General features: G+C 41.3%; 1 protein-coding gene across 1 annotated transcript in view; it reads left to right on the top strand.

Annotated features, from left to right (window-relative positions):
* The window catches only part of ARFGEF3 (ARFGEF family member 3), a 92,556-nt gene that overhangs the window by 37,301 nt on the left and 34,412 nt on the right, over positions 1-20,843 (top strand). The window contains exons 12-21 of the mRNA XM_066605504.1: positions 1,150-2,063; positions 3,822-3,988; positions 7,297-7,462; positions 11,547-11,654; positions 12,601-12,816; positions 15,093-15,203; positions 18,709-18,859; positions 19,032-19,334; positions 19,449-19,582; positions 19,801-19,946. Of these exons, the coding sequence (XP_066461601.1) occupies positions 1,150-2,063; positions 3,822-3,988; positions 7,297-7,462; positions 11,547-11,654; positions 12,601-12,816; positions 15,093-15,203; positions 18,709-18,859; positions 19,032-19,334; positions 19,449-19,582; positions 19,801-19,946 (2,416 nt within the window). The remainder of the gene's footprint in view (positions 1-1,149; positions 2,064-3,821; positions 3,989-7,296; positions 7,463-11,546; positions 11,655-12,600; positions 12,817-15,092; positions 15,204-18,708; positions 18,860-19,031; positions 19,335-19,448; positions 19,583-19,800; positions 19,947-20,843) is intronic.

Below are 20,843 nucleotides of genomic sequence, written 5' to 3'. Positions count from 1 at the left end.
ATTAATTCTGTCGCTACATTAGGCTAGCTGTGGCCTGCTGCTTAACCTGGCCACAATGGTAGCAAACCCTCAGCTGTCAGGAGTTTTCGGTTTATAGTGTTACTAACCACATACCGATCTTGAAAATGAAGAGAAATTGAAACTTAAAGTACATTAGTAAGGCTGCTTTCACACCTGCGTTAGGGTCAGTTCAGGGTTTCCGTCTCTGCTCTGTTTTTGGAGGAGAGAAACACGAAAAAATTGATTTTGGTTTTTTTTTCTGCATCAATTTCAGATGGGGTTTCAAATAGCTGAAAGCAAATGGCAAGACTTCAGTTTGTTTCCACTCTGCTGGGTTTCATTTTTTTGGGGGGCGAGACTGTGCCATCTTCTCATCCATAAAAACTGAAACCTAATGGAACTGAAGCCTCCCCTTTTGCTTTCCATTGTTTTTGAAACCCCATTGAAATAAATGAGGAAAAAAATATTCCGTTTTTTTTTCCCATTTTATTTTAGTTTCTTTCCTCCATAAACTCAGCAAAGAGACAGAAACCCTGAACTGACCCTAATGCAGGTGTGAACCCAGCCTAATTTGCATAATGTATTCTTAAAGAATTATGTTTATTTATGTTTAACTGGAAAACCACTTAAATGTAAACCTGCAGGGGAAATTTAGTAGTATTGCAACTGTTCATCTAAATGGCAGTCCATTGACTGATGCTGCCACAGCAAGTGTTTCTATCTGTTAGCAGCTCTCTATTCGGGGTCATGTAAGCGGATCTCAAGTAGGGGACCTTAATCTGCAATGTCCATATACCCTAATATGGCTTATGGAAAAGGGCTTGCCATGCATGACATGAGATATGTCTGTATACTATTCACAGTAGTGTACAGCAGAATTGTGAGTGCAGCTCTAAACTAATTAGACTGTAACTTCATATTAGTTAAGATCAGTAATACAATGTATTTACTAAGTATAGTAAACTTTTATGCAGAATAGTATATAGAATTTCTAAGGTGTTCACATTTTTAAGCTTAATATATAATTTTATGGTTTCCATGTTGTGTAACTATTTTCAGGTGTCTTTATTATATAATGATACTCCTATATGTAAGCACAACAACCTAAAAAGAAGCATGTCACTTTGTACTATGTGATTTCTTTTGTAGGATCATGGATGGGATGGCAGAAGCATGCATGAAAGGAGGCATTGAAGCTTGTTATGCCTCAGTGTCATGCGTCTGTGCATTGCTTGGAGCTTTAGATGAAATGAGTCAAGGAAAAGGTCTTAAAGAAGCTCACGTCCAGCATCTTCTAAGACGTCTTGAGGAGCTCAAAGATGGAGTAGAATCAAGCAGAGAATCCATGGAAATTAATGAAGCAGATTTCAGGTGGCAAAGGCGCATACTGTCATCTGAACACACACCATGGGAGCTAGGAATAGAAAAGAGTCCTGACATTAGTATTAGCGTGACGACCGATACTGGACAAACCACCCTAGAAGGAGATTTGGGACAGACTACTCCAGGAGAGAACATGGATGGACAAGGAAATAATGTGCAGTTTTCAAATCTTAAAGATAACCGTAATAAAGATCCAGAACTAGATGTTGTGGACCAACCAGATGTTGTTCAAAGGAGTCATGTGACTATTTATCCCGACATAACAAATTTCCTGTCTGTTGACAGTAGGACGAGATCTTATGGTTCAAGATACAGTGAGAGTAATTTTAGTGTTGACGAGCAAGATCTTTCTAGAACTGAATTTGATTCATGTGATCAGTATTCAATGGCTGCAGAAAAGGATTCTGGTAGATCTGATGTCTCTGACATTGGGTCTGATAACTGCTCCCTGGCAGATGAAGACCAGACTCCCAGAGATTGTCCTGGTCATAGGTCCTTGCGAACTGCTGCTTTGTCCTTAAAGCTGCTTAAGAACCAAGAGGCGGATCAGCAAAGTGCAAGACTGTTTGTACAGTCTCTCGAAGGTCTCATCCCTCGACTCCTGACCATGCAGAGGATGGAGGAAGTGGATTCCAGTTTGCAGAATTTTGCTTCAACGTTTTGTTCAAGTTTACAAGCTGGTAACTATTCATTCAGAAATGATATTCTATTAGGCTTGCTCACTAATGGCATTAAATAATGAATGTTAGGATTTAAGCCCTTTCACTAGTAAGCAACCACTGATTTAAAACAAAAAAAAGCAAAAGTGTGCATGTATGAGCAGTCAGGTTTGTGAACAATACTTTCGTATTCACTGGTAATTGTTTAGCTCGTTTACAAACCTTCGTGGGAATGAAACCACTTGCTTACTAACATTTTAACCCCTCAAATTTACAGTGTTTGGTCCTGGTCTTTAATTCCTGCCGATAGCAAAAATACAGCATGGGATTAAAGCCTCTGCTCCTGCAATCAAGCAGCTGAGGTCCCGGAGGAGAAAGGAAAAGTGGTTTTTAACCGCTTCTGCTTTCTTCTTTCCTGGGTACATAGCGTTTAACGAGCACTATGTACTAAGAAGTGAAAATAGAAGTGTTTCTTGCACTACGTGACCTGGGAAACGTGGTCGCCAAGTGCCACCTGTTGTGGCAGAGCTGCAGGGTCCAAGCAGACTCTGATCAGCTCTGCCAGTGACTATTGTCACTACAGGGAATGTTTTCCCCTGTAACTAGGGCTCCTATGGATGCCTCAGCTACAGTGAAAATGTGTCAAATAAAAAAAAACATGTGAATGTCCCCCAGAGGTCTTACATGACGTCATGGAGGACATAGATATTAAAAAAATAATTACATAAATAACTAAAACAAAATTACAGAATAAAAAGAAATATATACATAAGAAAAAAAGCCAACGCCAACCAAAACCATCGCCGTATGTGCCCTGTAATCCGAAACCATACATATTATATACCCATACTTTATTTTAGCATAAATTTACTAATTTAAAAAAAAAAACTACTATAAATGTTAAGATAATTTTTTTTAGCCTTTTACCCCCAATAAAACTAAAACAAAAGTGCGTGAAAAAGATATAAAAAAATCGCCTCATATGTCACGAAAAAAAATGCAGCAAAAATAAATTTGGTAGCTGAAGGAAAAAAATGGGGCAGTAAAACCACCACATGGGTAAAATCCCCAAAAAGTCTCTGGTCCTTTAGGTACAAAACAGCCTGGTCCTTAAGAGGCTAAAATCAAATTGTGAGATATTTAACCCTCCCCTCACTTTTGCTCAGGATTACCTTCTTTTGGACCAAATTGGCATGCGTCCAAACTTTTTTTAGGGTACAGTTAGCAGGACTTCCCCATGAATATCGGCAACTACAGAATGTTTATACCGTTGCAAATCAATACAATATGCTTCCTGAAAAGTTCATGGTCTTTCCTATTTTTAAGCTTCCATGAAATGTATTAAAAACACAGCTAATATTTTGCTACTATTCCTGTAAGGGCTCAGTCACACGGGCGCATCGGCACCTGTACACCGGCGCCGATGCGCCCGTGTTACTGCAGCCAGCAGACGGCCGTACCTGAAGACGGACGTCTCTGCAGTGCCAATGAAAGAACACATGACCGGCAATGAAGCCGGTCACATGTTCTTCCCCCCGGCGCTGCAGAGAGACGGCCGTCTGCTGGCTGCAGTAACACGGGCGCCGATGCGCCCATGTGACTGAGCCCTAAGCTGCAAGTTGTAAGGCTCCATTCACATCTGCATTGTGCTTTCACAAGAGGGGTACTTTGAACAGGACATGCCTGCAGCTTTTACCTCTACCCCAGCGTTCTCTCTCTTACTATTGACAGTTCTGTAAAAGTTCCTTACAATTCTGAATGTTGGTTAATTTTACACAGGAGTGATGCATTCACCCGGCTTTGAAACTGAAGGTGGAACGTGTACCCAGACCCTCCTGAATGCGGACAGTTTATATGTTGCATCCTACTATACTCTTCTGCTGAACCTAAAACTTACCAACTGTGACTATTACAGGAAGAAAACTGCTTTGGCCCCAGTGACATTAGTAAGTGAAATCTGCAAACCTTGCAACTAGATTATACCATCTGCTAGCAAATGTAATGGACATGTGGTAGTTCTACTAGTTTATGGCGGATGATGCATCATGAGCTCAGGTTCCCAAGCCTTTGCAGCCCACGCTATATGCAAATTGAAATGTCTGTTAAAAAACTTATTTCATGTAAAGCTTGGTAAGAGGAAAAGGGTCAAAAAATGCACTGCTCACTTTGAATGGAAGTCTGGGACATCATTAGCAATTTTGCTTTTGGTGTCTAAAGCCTGGTTTAGATACAATTATCGCTCAAATTTCTTTTGAGCGATTTTTGAGTTGTAATCGTTGCGTGCTTTTTTACAGCGCAAGGTGATTGCTCAAACATTGAGCGATCACCTTGCGCTCCGAGCGGGGGATGCAGAAGACAAGTGGGGCCGCTTGTCTTCTGCATCCAGCTGTTCCCCTCTCAGAGCACATGGCTGTTAGCATGCTAAAAGGTCAGCAATCAGCGAAAACTGCACGATGTCAGTTAGACACAACGAGTATCGCTCAAAAGACGGCTTTGAGCGATTTTTGAGCAAAAATCGTTGTGTCTAAATCAGCCTTTATTTGGTTGAGCCAACCAAATTGGCATTCAAAGGTAAGCAGTCACGATAAGTAGCATTTTTAAAATCTTTTTACACTTTTTTTTTTCTATATTTGTGCAATAGCAAGTTCATAGCGCTCTGCAAGAGAAAAAAATAGTAACTTAGGAAATTTTTTTAAAAATACATAAATTTCCTTTTAGGATGTTGCATTCCATAAGGCGAAATTCTGGTTGGCGCTTAATAGACCTGTGGTCATAAAAGAGTTAAACACTTGGTTAGTTAGATAAAATGTATGTACAATTTATTTCACCCTTTCAGTTTGAATATGGTAAAAAGGGTAAAATGTGCTGCATATATGCACAAATCGGCCAGCTGTGAACACACCCTAAGGTGGGGCTCACACAAAGCGGAATTGCTGCAGAACTTTTGTGTAGCAACTACAGTAGAAGCAAAGTGGCCGCAATTTTGAAAAATCTCGTCCACAAGCTTCAGAAATTGACTTGCGGCGTGGAATTCAGCGGTATGTCAATTTTATCGCCGTCTCTCAATGAGGGAGTGCATTCTGCACAAGAATTCATGATGAAAACCACTTCAAAACCTGCACCAGATTGTGCGGGCTTGGAGGCAGGCATTCTGCGGCTGATCTGCAGTGGAATGCCCGCTGCAGACGTTCCGCTGGAAATCAGCCCCGCGTGGACCCAGCTCAAGGATGATATTACACTAGTGTTCGTATTTTGCTGACCTCTGCAAAGCTGAGAATTTGCACTATAAAACGAGCATTAAAGGGGTTGTCCAATTACAATCAGGAAACCTAGTTGTCAGCTATCGAATGTGTGGAGTCAGTTTTAGAGTGCTGTTACAGTAGTGCTGTTAGAGTGGTTGCTCGGTTACCAGACAATATTCTCCCAATACCGCCCGCTCTGTGTAAATAACAAAAAGGAGCATTACTTACCTGTCCTCTACTGCCACAGTCCTGCGCTACAGCCCTGCCGTGGTCCGGTGTTTGTTGTGGCTGATGACCTCTCCAGAAGTCAGGTGACCACTGCAGCCAATTAAAGACAGCAGTGTTACTAATTGCAACTCCTAACATCATGGTGCCCCGGATGTGAGCTCTGATGTAAGGAGAATGGGCGATGACGCTGCAGCCTCTGATTGGCTGCAGTGATCACTTGGCTTCCGGTGATGACATCCGCCACAACAAACAGCGGGACCACAGCAGGGCTAGATTGTGGCAGCAGAGCAAGTAAGTACTGTTCCTTTTCTTATTTTAGCACAGTGGCTACTATTGGGAAAAAGTTTGTCTTTTAAACCAGACAACCCCTTTAACGGCACTCATGTTATAGCACTCTAAAACTGACCCTACACATTAACTAGCCAACAACTGCGTTCTCTAACTCCTCAATAAATATATATGCTTTTGATCAGCTGAGTTTCCATATTTAGTTAAACAGAGTAATGGGATACGAATCTTTTCGCCCGAATAGTCAGTTACTCGAAAAAAAGCGGTGCTCAATTGCAAAATCGCCCTAAACGAGTACGTTCGCTCATCTCTAATGACTACCTACACCTCTATCCTACTTATCACAGGTAGGAACTGAAGGACCTTTTACACACAACAATTATTGCTCAAAATTCATCCAAACGGACGAAAATAAGCAATAATCGTTACATGTAAACGCGGGCATCATGCACTTTTCGTTTGAATGATGGATTTTACTTCACATAAAATCCATTGTTCAGCCACTGAAAGATTGAGCAAATACATTCAATTTGAATGCATTTTGCTCATTTTTCTATAGACTACAGGATGTTCTCCCTGTGGCATGTTTATACTCTACTAGCCATGAGGAGAACAATGGAATGTGTCAGCAGCTGTTTACATAGCTGAGTGTGTTTAAACACACTTTGGACTCTGCAGACAACTCATAGAGGTCCTTTTACATGCAAATAAAGATGATAGTGTTAATGGTCATTAACCCTTTCCAATCCACTGTCTGACATCTTAAGACATTATGATTTAAGGCTGTACAGCTCCGATGTTGGAAGACGTCCATCGGGTTCTCTTACCATATATTGCCAGCCTCTCTGCTGTCGGAGCCTATCCAATGTGTCACCTCATGCATTATTGGCTTTAGCCAGCATACAGTGCAGTTGTGTAACGGCAGAAAAAGAGTAAGCCCCCTAGGAAAACCAGGATACAAATTGGATTGGAAAGGGTTAAATCCATTAACATTTTATGCAAATACATCGCTAAATCTTTCGGCCATTTGAAAGATTATCTTTGCGTGCAAAAGGACTTTAAGGAATAGGCCAGTTGAAAATCTAAGCTATCCGATCCTCCTTTGAGGCTGTGCCCGTGCACATAGCTTTAAGAAAACCTGTGTGTGCGTGGCCAGACAAATAAGGGCATGAAATCCAACCAGTGTATTAATATTTTGCTATTGTAAAGTCCCCTTCCCTACTAACTAGTGTCAGGTGCTTGATCTATGGTGCCGAGAGCCAGTGATATCACTCTGACCCTGGTCTCAGGGTTCGATAATGCTATGATATTCCTAGTGCCTTGGTTCACAGTAGTTTCTATAGCTGGAAAGAGCTAGGGGGTCATGTACAGGGATCCACGAGGGGCTGGTTAGTCACTGGTGGAGGAACAGCACTCTTGAGTTTATAGAGACTTCTAACACTTATTCATTACCCATGCAGTATAATCCCATTGACTTTGTATGTTTTGATGTGCAGAAAGAATTCACTAAGCAGGTACAGTCCAGTGGTGTGGTAGTGGTGTTCTCCCAGGCTTGGATTGAGGAACTGTATCACCACATCCTAGATAGGAACATGTTTGGAGAGTCTGGATACTGGGGGACCCCTGAGGGACAGTGTCTGCCCCTTATTACTATGCTTATTAGTGAGTAATGCATTTTTTTTAATACAGTAAATTCTTTCAATGTTACTTTTGTCCCTATTGCGTATATTTTATGAACTAATATACAGAATATTATATGCTTAAAGCGAATGTATCACAGAGGTATTTTCATTCATTAAAACCAGATACTGACAGACATCCCAATTTTCTTATTCATTCTTATTTTCTAATTGTAGATTTTTTTTATTCTAGTGTCTATATGTGACTATGGGGGCTGCCATGTTGGTTGAGCTGCAGCTAACCGTTTTTAGAGTTGCTATACACCATCTCTTAAGCCCTTTTTACATGGCACAGTTATCGTGCAAAACGCTTCTTAGATTGAGCGTGTATGAATGCATGCAGTTAAAGACCGATCAATGATGAATCACTGGTCGGATATTTAATACAGACCATAAAATCATTGTTGGCCTGCCGCTGCATCGTTCAGTTTAACCAGGCAGTCCTCCATCTATGAACAACGGCCTGTCAACTGTGAATGGAGGTGGGTGGGCTGGAACGATCTCTAGCCTGCTCCGCCTCCTTCTCAGAGTAGACGTGGCTAAAGCTTACATTTTATTAATTCAATTAAAATAATAGGGCTCAAAACATACACACAACAAAACCATCACATAAAAGTGTGGCAATAAATCGGGGAAAAAAAGGGGAATTTCCTCAGGACTTAGAATATCCCCTACGATGTGGAAGATAACATGCCCGTATAGTTTCCCAGTGATCATTATACTAAGAAGGACTTTAGAATAGATTTGACAAACACCCAAAGAGCGGAAAATTACATCTCTCTAGGGTGTTTATTACAGTTACAGATAATAAATGTTTAGTGGTTCGTGGTTCTTCGTGGTTCAACGCGTTTCGCTGTCGATATGCCAGCTCATCAGGAACCATAAAACAAGAAATTTTAGGAATCAAAATGTGACAAAACAGTTTTTTATGGATAACTTCCTCATTAATAAGAGGAAGGGGATATGTCGGAGCGGCCGTCTAGGTTAAGATAAATTAGGAAAAAGAGATATTGGGAAATAGTGATAATAATACTATCCCATTAAATCAATTGCATGCAGAAAAACTGCTATGCATAAAACGAAAAAAGAGCTAAAGAAGTTATCCAAAATGAAGCTTTAACTCTTAATATAGCGGCGGCTCTAAAGGTCCCCTATCTAAGGTCAAAGATACAGAGCGATACCAAAATAATAAAAGGGAGATCTAGCCGTGTAGCCCTGATGGAAGGTTACCAGCATTGACAGCTTTGACTAGCCTGCTCCGCCTCCATTCACCGGGCAGCGATCCTGCTGTGTAAAAGCCCAGGAGCAATCATCCTTTGAACAGCTGTTGGGTGCTGCAGTCCCCAACACTCATCCCGTGTGAAAGGGGCTTAACTAAAACCTGGTTATGAATTTATTTATACATGTACAGGAGGAATGGAAAATGTAGAATTCCCAGAAAAGATGCTAGGGTATAAAAAGTATTTAGTAAAACAGAAATATAAGGCATGCTGATAGATCCTCTCTAAGGGAGCTAAGATTTAGTGAGTGACTGCACTCCTATGTAGGTGATATGCTTTACATCTAAATCTTTTGACCATTCATACCAGACGAAATACCACTGGTAAGTAAAGATTTAAAGGGCTTTTTTGGGTCTTTGATTGACCTTTCCTTAGTAGAAGTTATCAACATCAGATCAATGGGTACCCAACGCTCAAAAGTATCTGCAGACAGCTGTTTGAAGGAGCCGCTGCACTCTGGTGAATGCTGCAGCCTCTTCTTCGAGCCTGTGATGTCCCATGGCTTTTCTGCTTCTCTGTCCGACTCCAGTAAATGAGATTGAGCTGCAATGTACGGAATTGTGTTCCCAACAAGGGGTATTGAGAGTCGGATTCCAAGTGATCTCATATTGATAACCTATCATAATAATAAATCAGTAATAGTTAAGTCCTAGAAAACAGACCCCTTTGATGTGAAGCATATCACCTAAGTTGGAGTGCTGTCCTTTAACTTTCATTTTCTTGTTACTGTCGATAAGAAGGCAACTAATGCCACATGAAACATATCCCATACAAATCATCATCTGAAGCGGAGTTTACTCCAATTCCTGCCCATATGCCCTATTCCCTATTCTGTGGGAATGACTTCTACTTTGGCAGACCAGGCCTGCCCAATCACTACATGGACAACCATTCACGAGTAGCAGTCAGTTGATCACTTCAGAACTTCTATTTAAAAATAGTTTTTATTCAATATCCTCTTTACATAATCAAACAATATATGGTACACTAGGTCTTCACAATATGAATGAGTGTCATCTTTTAACCTGATCATTCCCTAGTGAATCCAGGTGGTTTTTGTTGTGAGAAAACAGCTGTTGGACAAATGTCTTTATAATAATACTAGCTGATATACCTGGCCTCGCCCAAGTTAATTTGATACAGGCGTTTGTGTTATTTGCACAGAAAATTTTATGAAGTCAAGGTTACTTTAGAGGAACTGAGGAATAAATTATATATACACATAGAGGAGCGTTAGATTCCCCTCAGGCTGCATGTACCAATGTCCCACTGCAGAATGTACCCCCCCCCCCCACTCTGCTCATTTAGGACTAGAGATGAGCGAACACGTTCGGCTCCGCCCCTTTTTCGCCCGAACACCGAACTTTGCGAACACTTCAGTGTTCGGGCGAAAAAGTTCGGGGGCCGCCGTGGCAGCGCGGGGGGGTGCGGCGGGGAGCGGGGGGGAGAGGGAGAGAGAGAGGGCTCCCCCCTGTTCCCCGCTACTGCCGCCCGCGCCGCCGCGCATCTCCCCGCCCCCCGGCGGCACCCGGACACTTACGCGCGAACACTGCAGTGTTCGCCAAAGCCGGTGTCCGGGTGCGGATGTGTCCGTAACGGACACGTTCGCTCATCCCTATTTAGGACCTAAAAAATGCTCGCGCCAAATTTCACGCTTGTACGACACCGGGAAGTTACATTTCATAGGGGTGCACTCACTTTTGCAATTAGCATTGCATAATCGAGTTGTGACCCCTTTGCTTTTCCTATTTAGGACTTAAAGAATGGGCATGCCAATCTTCATGTTTGTATGACATCGGGAAGCTAGAGAATTAGATTAGGTACATTGCATAGGGGCGCCAATACTTTTGCACTTAGCATTGAATAATCGAGTTGTGACCCCTTTACTTTTCCTATTTAGGACCTAAAGAATGATCATCCCAAATTTCATGTTTGTATGACACCATGAAGTTAGAGAATTAGATTTGGTACATTACACAGGGGGATCAATACTTTTGTACTTAGCATTAAATCGAGTTGTGACCCCTTTATTCAACTTAAAGAATGTTCCTGCCAAATTTCATGCTTCTACGACATCGGGAAGTTGGAGAATTAATAGACAGTCAGTCAGCCAGTGAGGGCTTTCACCTATATACCGTATTTTCCGGCGTATAAGACGACTTTTTAACGAAGGAAAATCTTCTCCAAAGTCCGGGGTCGTCTTATACGCCAGAAATACGCTGTAGAAAAAAAAATCAATACTCGCCTTCTGCGGCGTTCAGCGACGATCTGCGGCGCTGCTGCAGGCTGTCTCTCCCTCCTCCACACCGACAAGAGCATAGCTCTTTGGATGTGGGGCTTGAATGCCCCGCCTCCAGATATCTAATGCTCTGATTGGCTGAGGCCATGCTGAGTTAGCCAATGAAAGCCGGTGCTGGGTTAACCAATCACAGCCATTCAATGTGATTGTCGGCGTGGAGGAGGGAGCGACAGCCTGCAGCAGCTCCGCGGGAGGTAAGCATTGATTTTTTTTAGCTTTTTTTTTTTTTGTCTACAGCTTATTCCTGGCGTATAAGACAATGGGTAGTTAGTTTCCCCATTGGAAAAGTTGGGGGTCATCTTATACGCCGGAAAATACGGTAGATAGATACCTGTCATTACACAGATGAATAGAGTATTTGTAAAATTAAGGAAGAAAACCTAATACATAAGACATACTCCTTTATACAGTTCAGTCATATACTGAATGTCTGTGCCATTATTTGTATTAGAACATTTACGTTTTTTTTGTTTTTTTGTTAACACAAGATATTGATGGTTTGGGGAGTAGCGCCATTGGTGGGCAGCTTCAGGCATCTACGTCAACACAATCTCCCCTTCCTCCTGACAAGAATATGGACGCAACAACTGTGGCAGGTATGTACAAAGGAAAACATTAATGTTCATGGTGCCTTAGTTTGCATGCATTGATATTAATGAAGAACATAACATACTGGATGGACTCTTATTGAGTCCAAATGTAAAATGAAAATAAACATTTGTAATATCGTAGTGACTATGGATTCTAGTAACTCAGATTGTGATTATGCAGTATTTGAAAATTGGGTTCTTTTAACCAAACAAATACATACACGTCCACTTTTACCTTGGCTTGAACTTCGTTAAGGATTAAAAACCTTTTCGCGATACCAAAACAAAACAGGTTGGGGATATGTTGAGTTAAGAGAGGGTATATATGTAAACATTCCACTAATTTAATTAACATTCCAACACTTCATTTTGCATTGGGTGCCAATTTGTGTGCCAAGGGGGTATTAGTGTGTTAATAAGCCAAACCGACCCACACTTATCTATGGAATACACCATCATGCTCTAAGTACTAAAGAGCAACTCAGAATAGCAAATCCAGTAACAGTTGCATGTTGGTAGCTTACTTGTGCAGAATAAAATGAATCAGAAACACATGTGAAAACGGAATTAAAAGGTACATTTGATTTCAGCATATATGCTGAGTCATTACGGAGCCTTGTTTTAGGATGGCATAAGCCTCCAGGGCTGTAGAGTCAGACTTCCAACTCCGACTGCAGTTCATTAGCTTTTTTTATACTCTAATTCCAATGGCTCATTTATAATAATTAATAATAACCCGTTTCTCGTAGTGAAATGGTAACCTCAGGCTTACTGTATATTCATGTATAATATTTAATACTTTCATTTTGAAGCTTGTGTTGGAGTCAATACGTTTGTTCCGACTCTAGCCCAAATTGATTCTGACACTCCTTTCACGGTTCTGTAAAAATTGCGTGTTCAGAGTCCACAGTGCAATAAGTGATCTGGAATGTCATTGCTTTTCCCATTTCAGGTGTTGCTTTTGCACGGTTTATTCTTATTGGATGCTGGAAGAACTTAATAGACACATTGTCTGCTCCACTAACTGGGCGTATGGCAGGAAGCTCCAAAGGACTGTCATTTATTTTGGGCGCAGAAGGCGTGAAGGAGCAAAATCAGAAAGAAAGAGATTCTATTTGTATGAGTCTTGATGGTCTTAGAAAAGCTGCTCGCCTCAGCTGTGCCTTAGGTATGGATTTCCTTTCATATGTTTGTTGAAGTTTAAATAAGGACCCATTTGTAGACATTACTACATGTTTAGAAAGCGGTGTATAATCAGAAATAGAAGCTAGCAACCATGACAGTTGGTTCTTGTCACATTAGAGTAATTGCCTTCATGCAGTCTACAGGCTCTGAATCATCTGATACTAAGCAAACCCCGGTGTAACAATGTTTCCTCTTCATGCAGAAATCCTGGGTCCTTTCACTGTACTCTAACTAAAGATTGAAAAAAAAAACTTAAATGGTCCCTGCACTTTGAAACTACTTGATGATAGCCAATATGATAACTATGAAAAGTACAAATCGCTTTATTTATATAAAATGTTTTGTGCTGAAATAATCCCACAAAAGGCCCTTTTTACGTAGGATGACCTATCAGGTGTAGAGTTCCCAACAGTTGCCCTAGCGATGATCGGCCCTATGGTTTTACACAGGAATGATCATTGCTCGGTAAATGGAGCTGGAGTGGACTGGGGGGCATCCGACCCGACCACCTCTAGTCACAGTACACAAGCAATCGTTCATAGATTAACAATTACCTATCTACACGAGCCGATCATCGTTCAGTTTGTAAGCATGGATAAACTGACCGGTAAGCAAACGAATTATCATTCGTCACTCAATTGGTGCATGCATTTGCACTGAATGATAATTGTCAGATTCCTACTGGATCACAGGAATCTGAACGATTATTGGCCTATGTAAAAGGGCCCTAAAGTACTGGACGATAGGGGTTCTGCCTTTGTTCTAATTTTCTGCCCACTACCTATCATGTGAAATCCATGTCTAGTGACAAGTGATGAGACCGAACACAAGCCGAGAAGAAGAGTGATGACTCGTGCTGCTAATAGAAGTCTACAGAAAACAGAGGGGAGAGGGAAAGGGCAGCTCACACAGAGGTGTTGGCAGAGAAAACTGAAAATTAAAGGCACAGTCTGCAGAAAAGAAAACTGGTGGAAAAAAACAGGATGCAAGTCGTATGATGGCCAGAAATGGTGTTATTCCTCATGTACACACATCAGCTTATTCTGAAGAGTCAAGTATGCTGCAATGAATTTTGTAAAACCAAGAAAATGTATGCTTCTTAAAAGGCGTTTTAAAGGTAGTCCAGTTGTAAACTATTGACAGCCATCAATAGGAGATCAACTGGGGTCCACCACTGGCAGGACTTCCACCGATCAGCCCAATGTGCTCATGCGCTTACTGATTTCTGCAGGAAGCAGACAGCTTTGTTCCTACTGCAGTGGCCTGCTTTGGTATTACAGGCAAAGGAGCTGTCTGCTTCCTGCAGAAATCAGCCAGGTGCATAAGTGCATCTGATGAACAGCTGATTATTGAAGGTCCTGGTCAGCAACCATTTGCCTACTGACTATTGATGTCCTATCCTAAGCACAGGCCATCAATAATTTACAACTGGACAATCCCTTTAAAGTGTCATCTAGAAATGATGTACTGTATTTGAAATGCGTACATTCAGAGTTTTTTATTTGTGTTTTCTAAATATATCAAATAAACCTGAACTTAAAGGGGTTCTCCAGGATATAAGTATTTTAGCTGTCTTCTTCTTGAAGAAAAAAAGTTTTTTTTCAATGTCATCTTTGTAGAAAAATGTTTACATGCAGCAGTTCTCAGGTCAGTGGGTGCCATAGAGAAAGAAGACACAAGCAAATGAAGAATTAAAGGTCCTGTCATTCTTGTTAACAACACAAGCTTTCCAGGCTACGCAGGTGACATTAATGAGATTGGTATACCATGCCTGATGAAGGCACCCAAGAGTATCGAAAGCTTGTGCTGTTACCTTTTAATGGTCAACAGAAAGAAGTGATACTAATAGCACAAGCTTTCGATGCTACGGTACTTGGGTGTCTTCATCAGGCATGGTATACCAACCTCATTAATGTTACCTAAGTCACCTGGAAAGCTTGTGCTATTAACAATTCTTTTTGTTGGCCATTAAAAGGTATCATATTTATTTTATGATACATTTTATTTAGCTTACTGACATAAATAATGTTTTTTCCCTGCTGGCTTACACGGTACCAAACTTTTTTTTATATATAGCTACATTACAGTTGTCTCAAAGTGAACTAAATGTAAGTAGTTTTAGGACCATGACTGGACAAAGCATTTATTTCCTCTAGTCATAGCTTATTGTGATGTATAGTGAGTATAAGTTCTTTATAAACTGACTCACATCCTTGTATTCTAGACTTTATTTTCTATGTTATATATTTATATTTACAGGGGTGGCTGCTAACTGTGCATCAGCTTTGGCTCAGATGGCCGCAGCATCTTGTGTACAAGAGGAGAAGGACGACAAGGAAAACTCTGAACAGAATGACACCATATCCCAAGGTATTCTGTTGTGTATAATGCTATGAAGCGTACTCTTGCATATGACTATGCTTAAAAGTGTTCTCTGGTTAGCCAGAATTTACCCTCAGTATCTGGATACATGCTGGAAGTGCCTCCAGAGGGAGGGGTTTTTATTCATCTGTGGTGGTCCTGTCCTTTGATCCGGCCCCATGTGGAAGGAGATTGGTGCTCTTTACGCCACAGTTTGTAAGAACCCAATTAATATCACCCCCAAGATTGCCTTGTTGTCAATGATTCCAGACTCTCTGGCCCGAACCAACAGATCTCTGCTGGGATTCTTTTTACTTGCCATGAGGCAAATCATTCCTAGGAAGTGGAAGTCCACCGTTGTTCCCTCCAGGCTGATGTGGCTGGAGTCCTTGGACAATTTGAAATACATGGAGGTGCTCTGCGCTAGAGACAAGATGCGATACACTAAATTTTATGCAACGTGGCCTATCTAGATCCAGTCGCAGGCCTCACCAGGATTAGGTAATGGGATTGTTCTGCCCTGATCCTTGTGTCATCCTATGACTTTCCTGTTGATCTTATAGGGTCGTAACATGTTTAGTGAACCCCAGTGCCTGCCGTAAGACCTTGCTAGTTTCCCTTGTTTCCCTCACCTGCTCTTTCCTCTCTTCTTCCTGATCTTTCATACCTCCTCTTTAATCTTTTCTTCCTTTCACTTTCTCTAGTTTAGGAGTTTGTGTTGAATTTATGGATAAAATAATTGGCTGCGTAGTCAAGGCGCTATAGATTATGTTACTATAGAAACGGTCTGCATGATACCCATTTATTGATGTAATCTTATGCATTCATCTACATGTTGTTTGAAGAAATTGCAGCTGAATAAAATTCTTTTAAACTATAAAAGTGAGAATATGTAAATATCATGCTAGTCACTCCAAAATTCCTAACACAGAGCCAGTTTACTTCTGTCCAAGATCATTAATTTTGAGGACCTGGGCTGCAGAGTGTATGGTGTTTGTGATTGATCCAGAAAAGATTTTTAGGGTCCAGCACCAGGATCTTGGTAAAAATAGCAAGTTTCTTTAAGTAAACTTAATAAATATCCAAGAATCCATCCACAGATACCGGTTACGCCTTTCATGCTGCGATCCTACAGCCCTTCTTCATGGCCTGACATTTTGACCACAAACAAACAATTCCTACAAGGATGATATCACCTACTAACCACAGCTGAAGTAATTATGCATAATAAAGCATGCGTCTCTTTAAACTATAGTCAGATCTCACAAGCAACTACGGTTCAGTAAAAATACATTGTGTCAGTACATATGTTTAAACCATTTGGAACACATGGATTTAGTAGTAGAATCCAATAGATTTCTCTCATGTGAACCTTGTGCCTCCAGTGTCCTGTAAATGGGAAGATAGGACAATACCTCTACAGCGCCACCTATTGGAAGGCAACATTCCTGCACGTCAATGTTAGACTGTTTAAATTCTTTAGACTCTTTAAAGTCATGAAACAATTACTAGGATTTGTAAGCCAAAGACAGAAAGCATACACAGACAGCTGTTTCGGGGTGATTGCCTCCTCATCAGTGTGCAGTAGATTTTTGGCCTGGCTGGGGAGAGGCTTATGATCTGGGTCAGGAAGGGTATTGTTTCTTCTGAAGGAGAGCACCTAAAAGGTGAGTGAGGAGACTTATAAGGGAAATCTGCAGAAGGAGGGACAATCACCCTGAAACAGCTGTGTGTATACTTTCTGGCTTTGGCTTACAATTTCTAGCTTCATAAATGTGTCAAACATCTGCCACATAGAGGCCATGACCACATTCGTCAAAGAAAAACTTGGCAGTGCCATTTGGAATTTGTTTTTCATTCTTTTTGGCTCAAATCAGTTGTAAGTATGTTGTAAAAATAGTTCACAGTTATTCTGGTGCACATTACGTCACAAATCTGTTGGGAAAGGCTTCATAAGTAAGCCTCTGTGTTTTTAGACCCTTTTGGACACTTTTTGTGGCTTGTCCGAAAAGACTGTATAGTTTGTTTGCTCTGTCTAACTTTTAGACTGTGTTTAGTAAAAGAGTAACAATGTACTAATATTAAAATATAATTGCTTGTGAGATCTGACTATGCATAGTTAAAGGGGTTTTCCAGAGAGAATGCTATTAATGACCTATCATCAGGATAGGTCATCAATAGTTGATCGGTCGGGGTCCGTCACTCAGGACCCCGACCGATGAGCTGAGCGGGCTCATGCTGTCAGTTGATTTTAACGAAAGCTGTGCCTGCAGTTACAAGCGCCGGACACTACATAGAGTTCGGTGCGGAAAGCTCCGCTGCTTCAGCTCCGATCTCTGTATTTGCTGTGCTGACAGCATGTGTCCGCTCAGCTGATTGGTGGGGGTCCCGAGCGACTGATCCCAGCTGATCAACTATTTATGACCTATTCTGAGGATAGGTCATCAGTAGTATTTTCCACGGAAAACCCCTTTAATTACTTCTGCTGTGGTTAACATGTGATCTCCTCCTTGTAAGGGCTGGGTTCTTTGTTTTTTAAACTCCATTCAGTAGTCACAATGTCAGGTCATGAAGAAGAGCTGTAGGATTGCAGGCTGGAATGCATACACGTTATCTGTAGATGGATCCCTAAATATTTTTTTTTTCTTTAGGTTACTTAAATAAACTTGCTGTTTTTATCAAGATCCTAGGGCTGGACCCTAAACCTAAACATTCTGTATCAAAGCTGGGCTGAGGTTTTGTTGAGTCCTTTGCATTGGATCTTATGTGTGGGTGGGCTGGCTGTCTGCGATAGATTGCCGATCTTGCCTATATATGAGGGATATATACAGAGATTTCTATATCCTTTATACACACAGTTTAATGCTTGTCAGTAGTAGCGCCCTATAAAGATGAGCGTTTGGAGGACTAAAGATTAAAAAATGAGAGTACATATATTTCAGTTGTATGTGTGGACTGTATCTCTAGAGAAACCTTTTAAGGGCTCAGTCAGATGAGTGGTTTTTTTCACGCATGTATAGGTATGTTTAAAAAACGGCTCTATTAAAACCAATGCTTTCCAATGAAAGCAGACACATGTCCATTTTTTACAAGCGCTAAAAATTCGCACCTGCAAAAGATAGGACAGTTTTTGTGTGAAGTGATGCAACTTTGATGATAGTAAATCCTACTGCTAAAGCCCTTAAATAAGCCCTAGCAGCAGGGAAAAAGATGATAATGCATCATGTAGAAGTGCTGTCTGGCTCTGGTGCATGTTCTCCCCGGGTCCACGGCACTCTCTTCTTCTTTTGGCCGGGGATTGAAAAAATCCCCCCTCCTGGAAGCGCTGCCTCTGATTGGCTGAGCGCTGTGACCAATCACAGCCATTCTCACTGAGAGTACCTAAGAGAGGACTAAAGCTCCATGAAACGCAGCAGTGCTTTGGTGTCTTATGTAACAAAAATGCAACAGCAAAGTGCAAAATAAGAGGAGATTGTTCTGAATAGGCTTGAACACTTATTTATTTTCTGAACAGTGAAACAGAAAGTGGAGCAAAAACTGGAACAGATGGGTAAACACGGAGGGTATCGTTTACATAATGCCCATGTCCTGTGTATGGACGCTATACTTAATGTCGGTCTGGAGATGGGAAGTCACAATCAAGATTGCTGGCCCCATGTGTTCAGGTAGATACTAGTGCGCTCTTAACCCTGTGGTGGGGTTGTAATCTGTGTATCTGGGTGGGTATAATAAAAATTTCTAAATAATTTGTGTTATGCTCCCACTTAGAAGCATTGAAAATGTTCATTTTTCCTAATTGTTCCATGTTCAAAGATAATACTCTGTTCTCCCTGTTAGGGTGTGTGAATATATTAGCACATTGGAGCACACGCACTTCAGTGAGGGGGCATCGCAGCTATCGCTGACAATCACTCAGTCTCAGTCCACAGATTCGCAGAGCCTCTCCGCTGACTTTCCACAAGAACAGACTAAAGGACAGGAGGCTTCTCTTGGGAAGAGTCCCATCATCCAGCCAATCCCAATCCAAGAGCTCATCAAAGAGGGCAACAAGGGACGGGCATTTGATTTCCGTGCAAATACCCTGATGAGTGCAAGCAATGCTGCTAAAGCTGTTTGTACCTTGTCCACGCAAGCTGACAAGTAAGAAACCTGATTTGTATTTTCCGTACGTATGACGATGTATTATAACATTTTTTTCATTGTTGAGTCACAAAAATAAGTTGTATATAAATATACATTTTCAATTTTCTGTAGACTATTTGAAGGTGCTGCAGACAAGCTCAATCTGGTTGCACTGAGTGGATTTCTCTACCAGCTGAAGAAGGCATCCCAGGCTCAGCTTTTTCATTCCGTCACGGATACAGTGGATTATTCCCTTGCGATGCCTGGTAAGGCTTTTACTGTACTGTGAATATTTTGTGAGACATGTCTTCCTGGGAGTGGTGGAAGATCTGCTCTAGAAGAGGGATCAACAAGGACCTGATGCTTCACCTTCATGAGATGTTGCATGAAGCCCTGCCTGTACCTGATTGGGCTATGTTTCCTGCAATAATGCAAAGTAACTTTTGTCTTCTGGAATTCACTGCTGGTTGTCTGAATGTTACAGGTGAGATTAAATCTACGCAGGACAAAAGAAGCGCTCTGCATCTCTTCCGCCTTGGAGATGTAATGTTACGTATCATCCGCAGCAAATCTCGTCCTCTTCTTCACATTATACGATGTTGGAGTATAGTGGCCCCTCACTTTGTAGAGGTAATTATATAGATATATGTATTCACTCCATTGTATAAATGTGTAAGTATACTTGGATATATACAGATAATGACTGGTGCTAAAACAAAAAGTTTCTGCTGTTGTCAGAAAGTACATGCAGTTTTAAATGATCAAATCCCTTCAGGGAGAGATTATCAAGTTTATTCGTTTACTTCAATTCCCATTTTTTAGAATAATTTTTCAAAGCCTCTGTCTTTTCTTATGGGGGTGGGGATTTACCTATAATACTGAACCTTAGCTATCTTACATCTGCTATCCAGAAAATATGTGGGGACTGGAAGTTCCCTCTTTTGCTTTCTGATAGTATATTTATGTTGACTCTAATGTGCTTTTCCCTATTCCGTAGATTGATGACATCTTCTTTGTGTGAAAAAGAGACAAGTCCACATTACTTGAGTTTAGCAGAGAACTTAAAGGGAACCTGTCATCAGCTATAGGCACCATAAATTAAGTTATGGTGCTGATGGTTTAGATGACATGGGGTCTGGGAAGCCTCCTTTCATACTCGCATGGCTCCCCGTTTATGCGTATGTCTGCACACGCACAGCCAATGTGACTATTTTCAGGAGGCTGTGTGTGTGCCCATTCATCCTACAGCCTTGTGAAAAGAATCGCACATGCTTACTTCGCTGCGGTAGACCGCAGGAATGGGGGACATAGCTGGTATGAGACACAGTTGCCCGGACTCCCCATCATCTAAACTACTACTTAGTTTATGGGGCTTATAGTTCAAGTTCCCTTTAACTCTCCTTTTTCCCGAAATACAGCTCACCTCCAAGTTAAATCTTCACTCCTTGACACCTTGCAGAAAATATAGAAAAACAGGCTAATTACAGACTTGCCAGAGGCAGGGTGTATTAGGTGTGCTCCATTAGC

Source organism: Eleutherodactylus coqui, chromosome 1, assembly GCF_035609145.1.
Source record: "Eleutherodactylus coqui strain aEleCoq1 chromosome 1, aEleCoq1.hap1, whole genome shotgun sequence".
NCBI lineage: Eukaryota > Metazoa > Chordata > Amphibia > Anura > Eleutherodactylidae > Eleutherodactylus > Eleutherodactylus coqui.
This window is presented reverse-complemented; position numbering and strand designations above follow the sequence as displayed.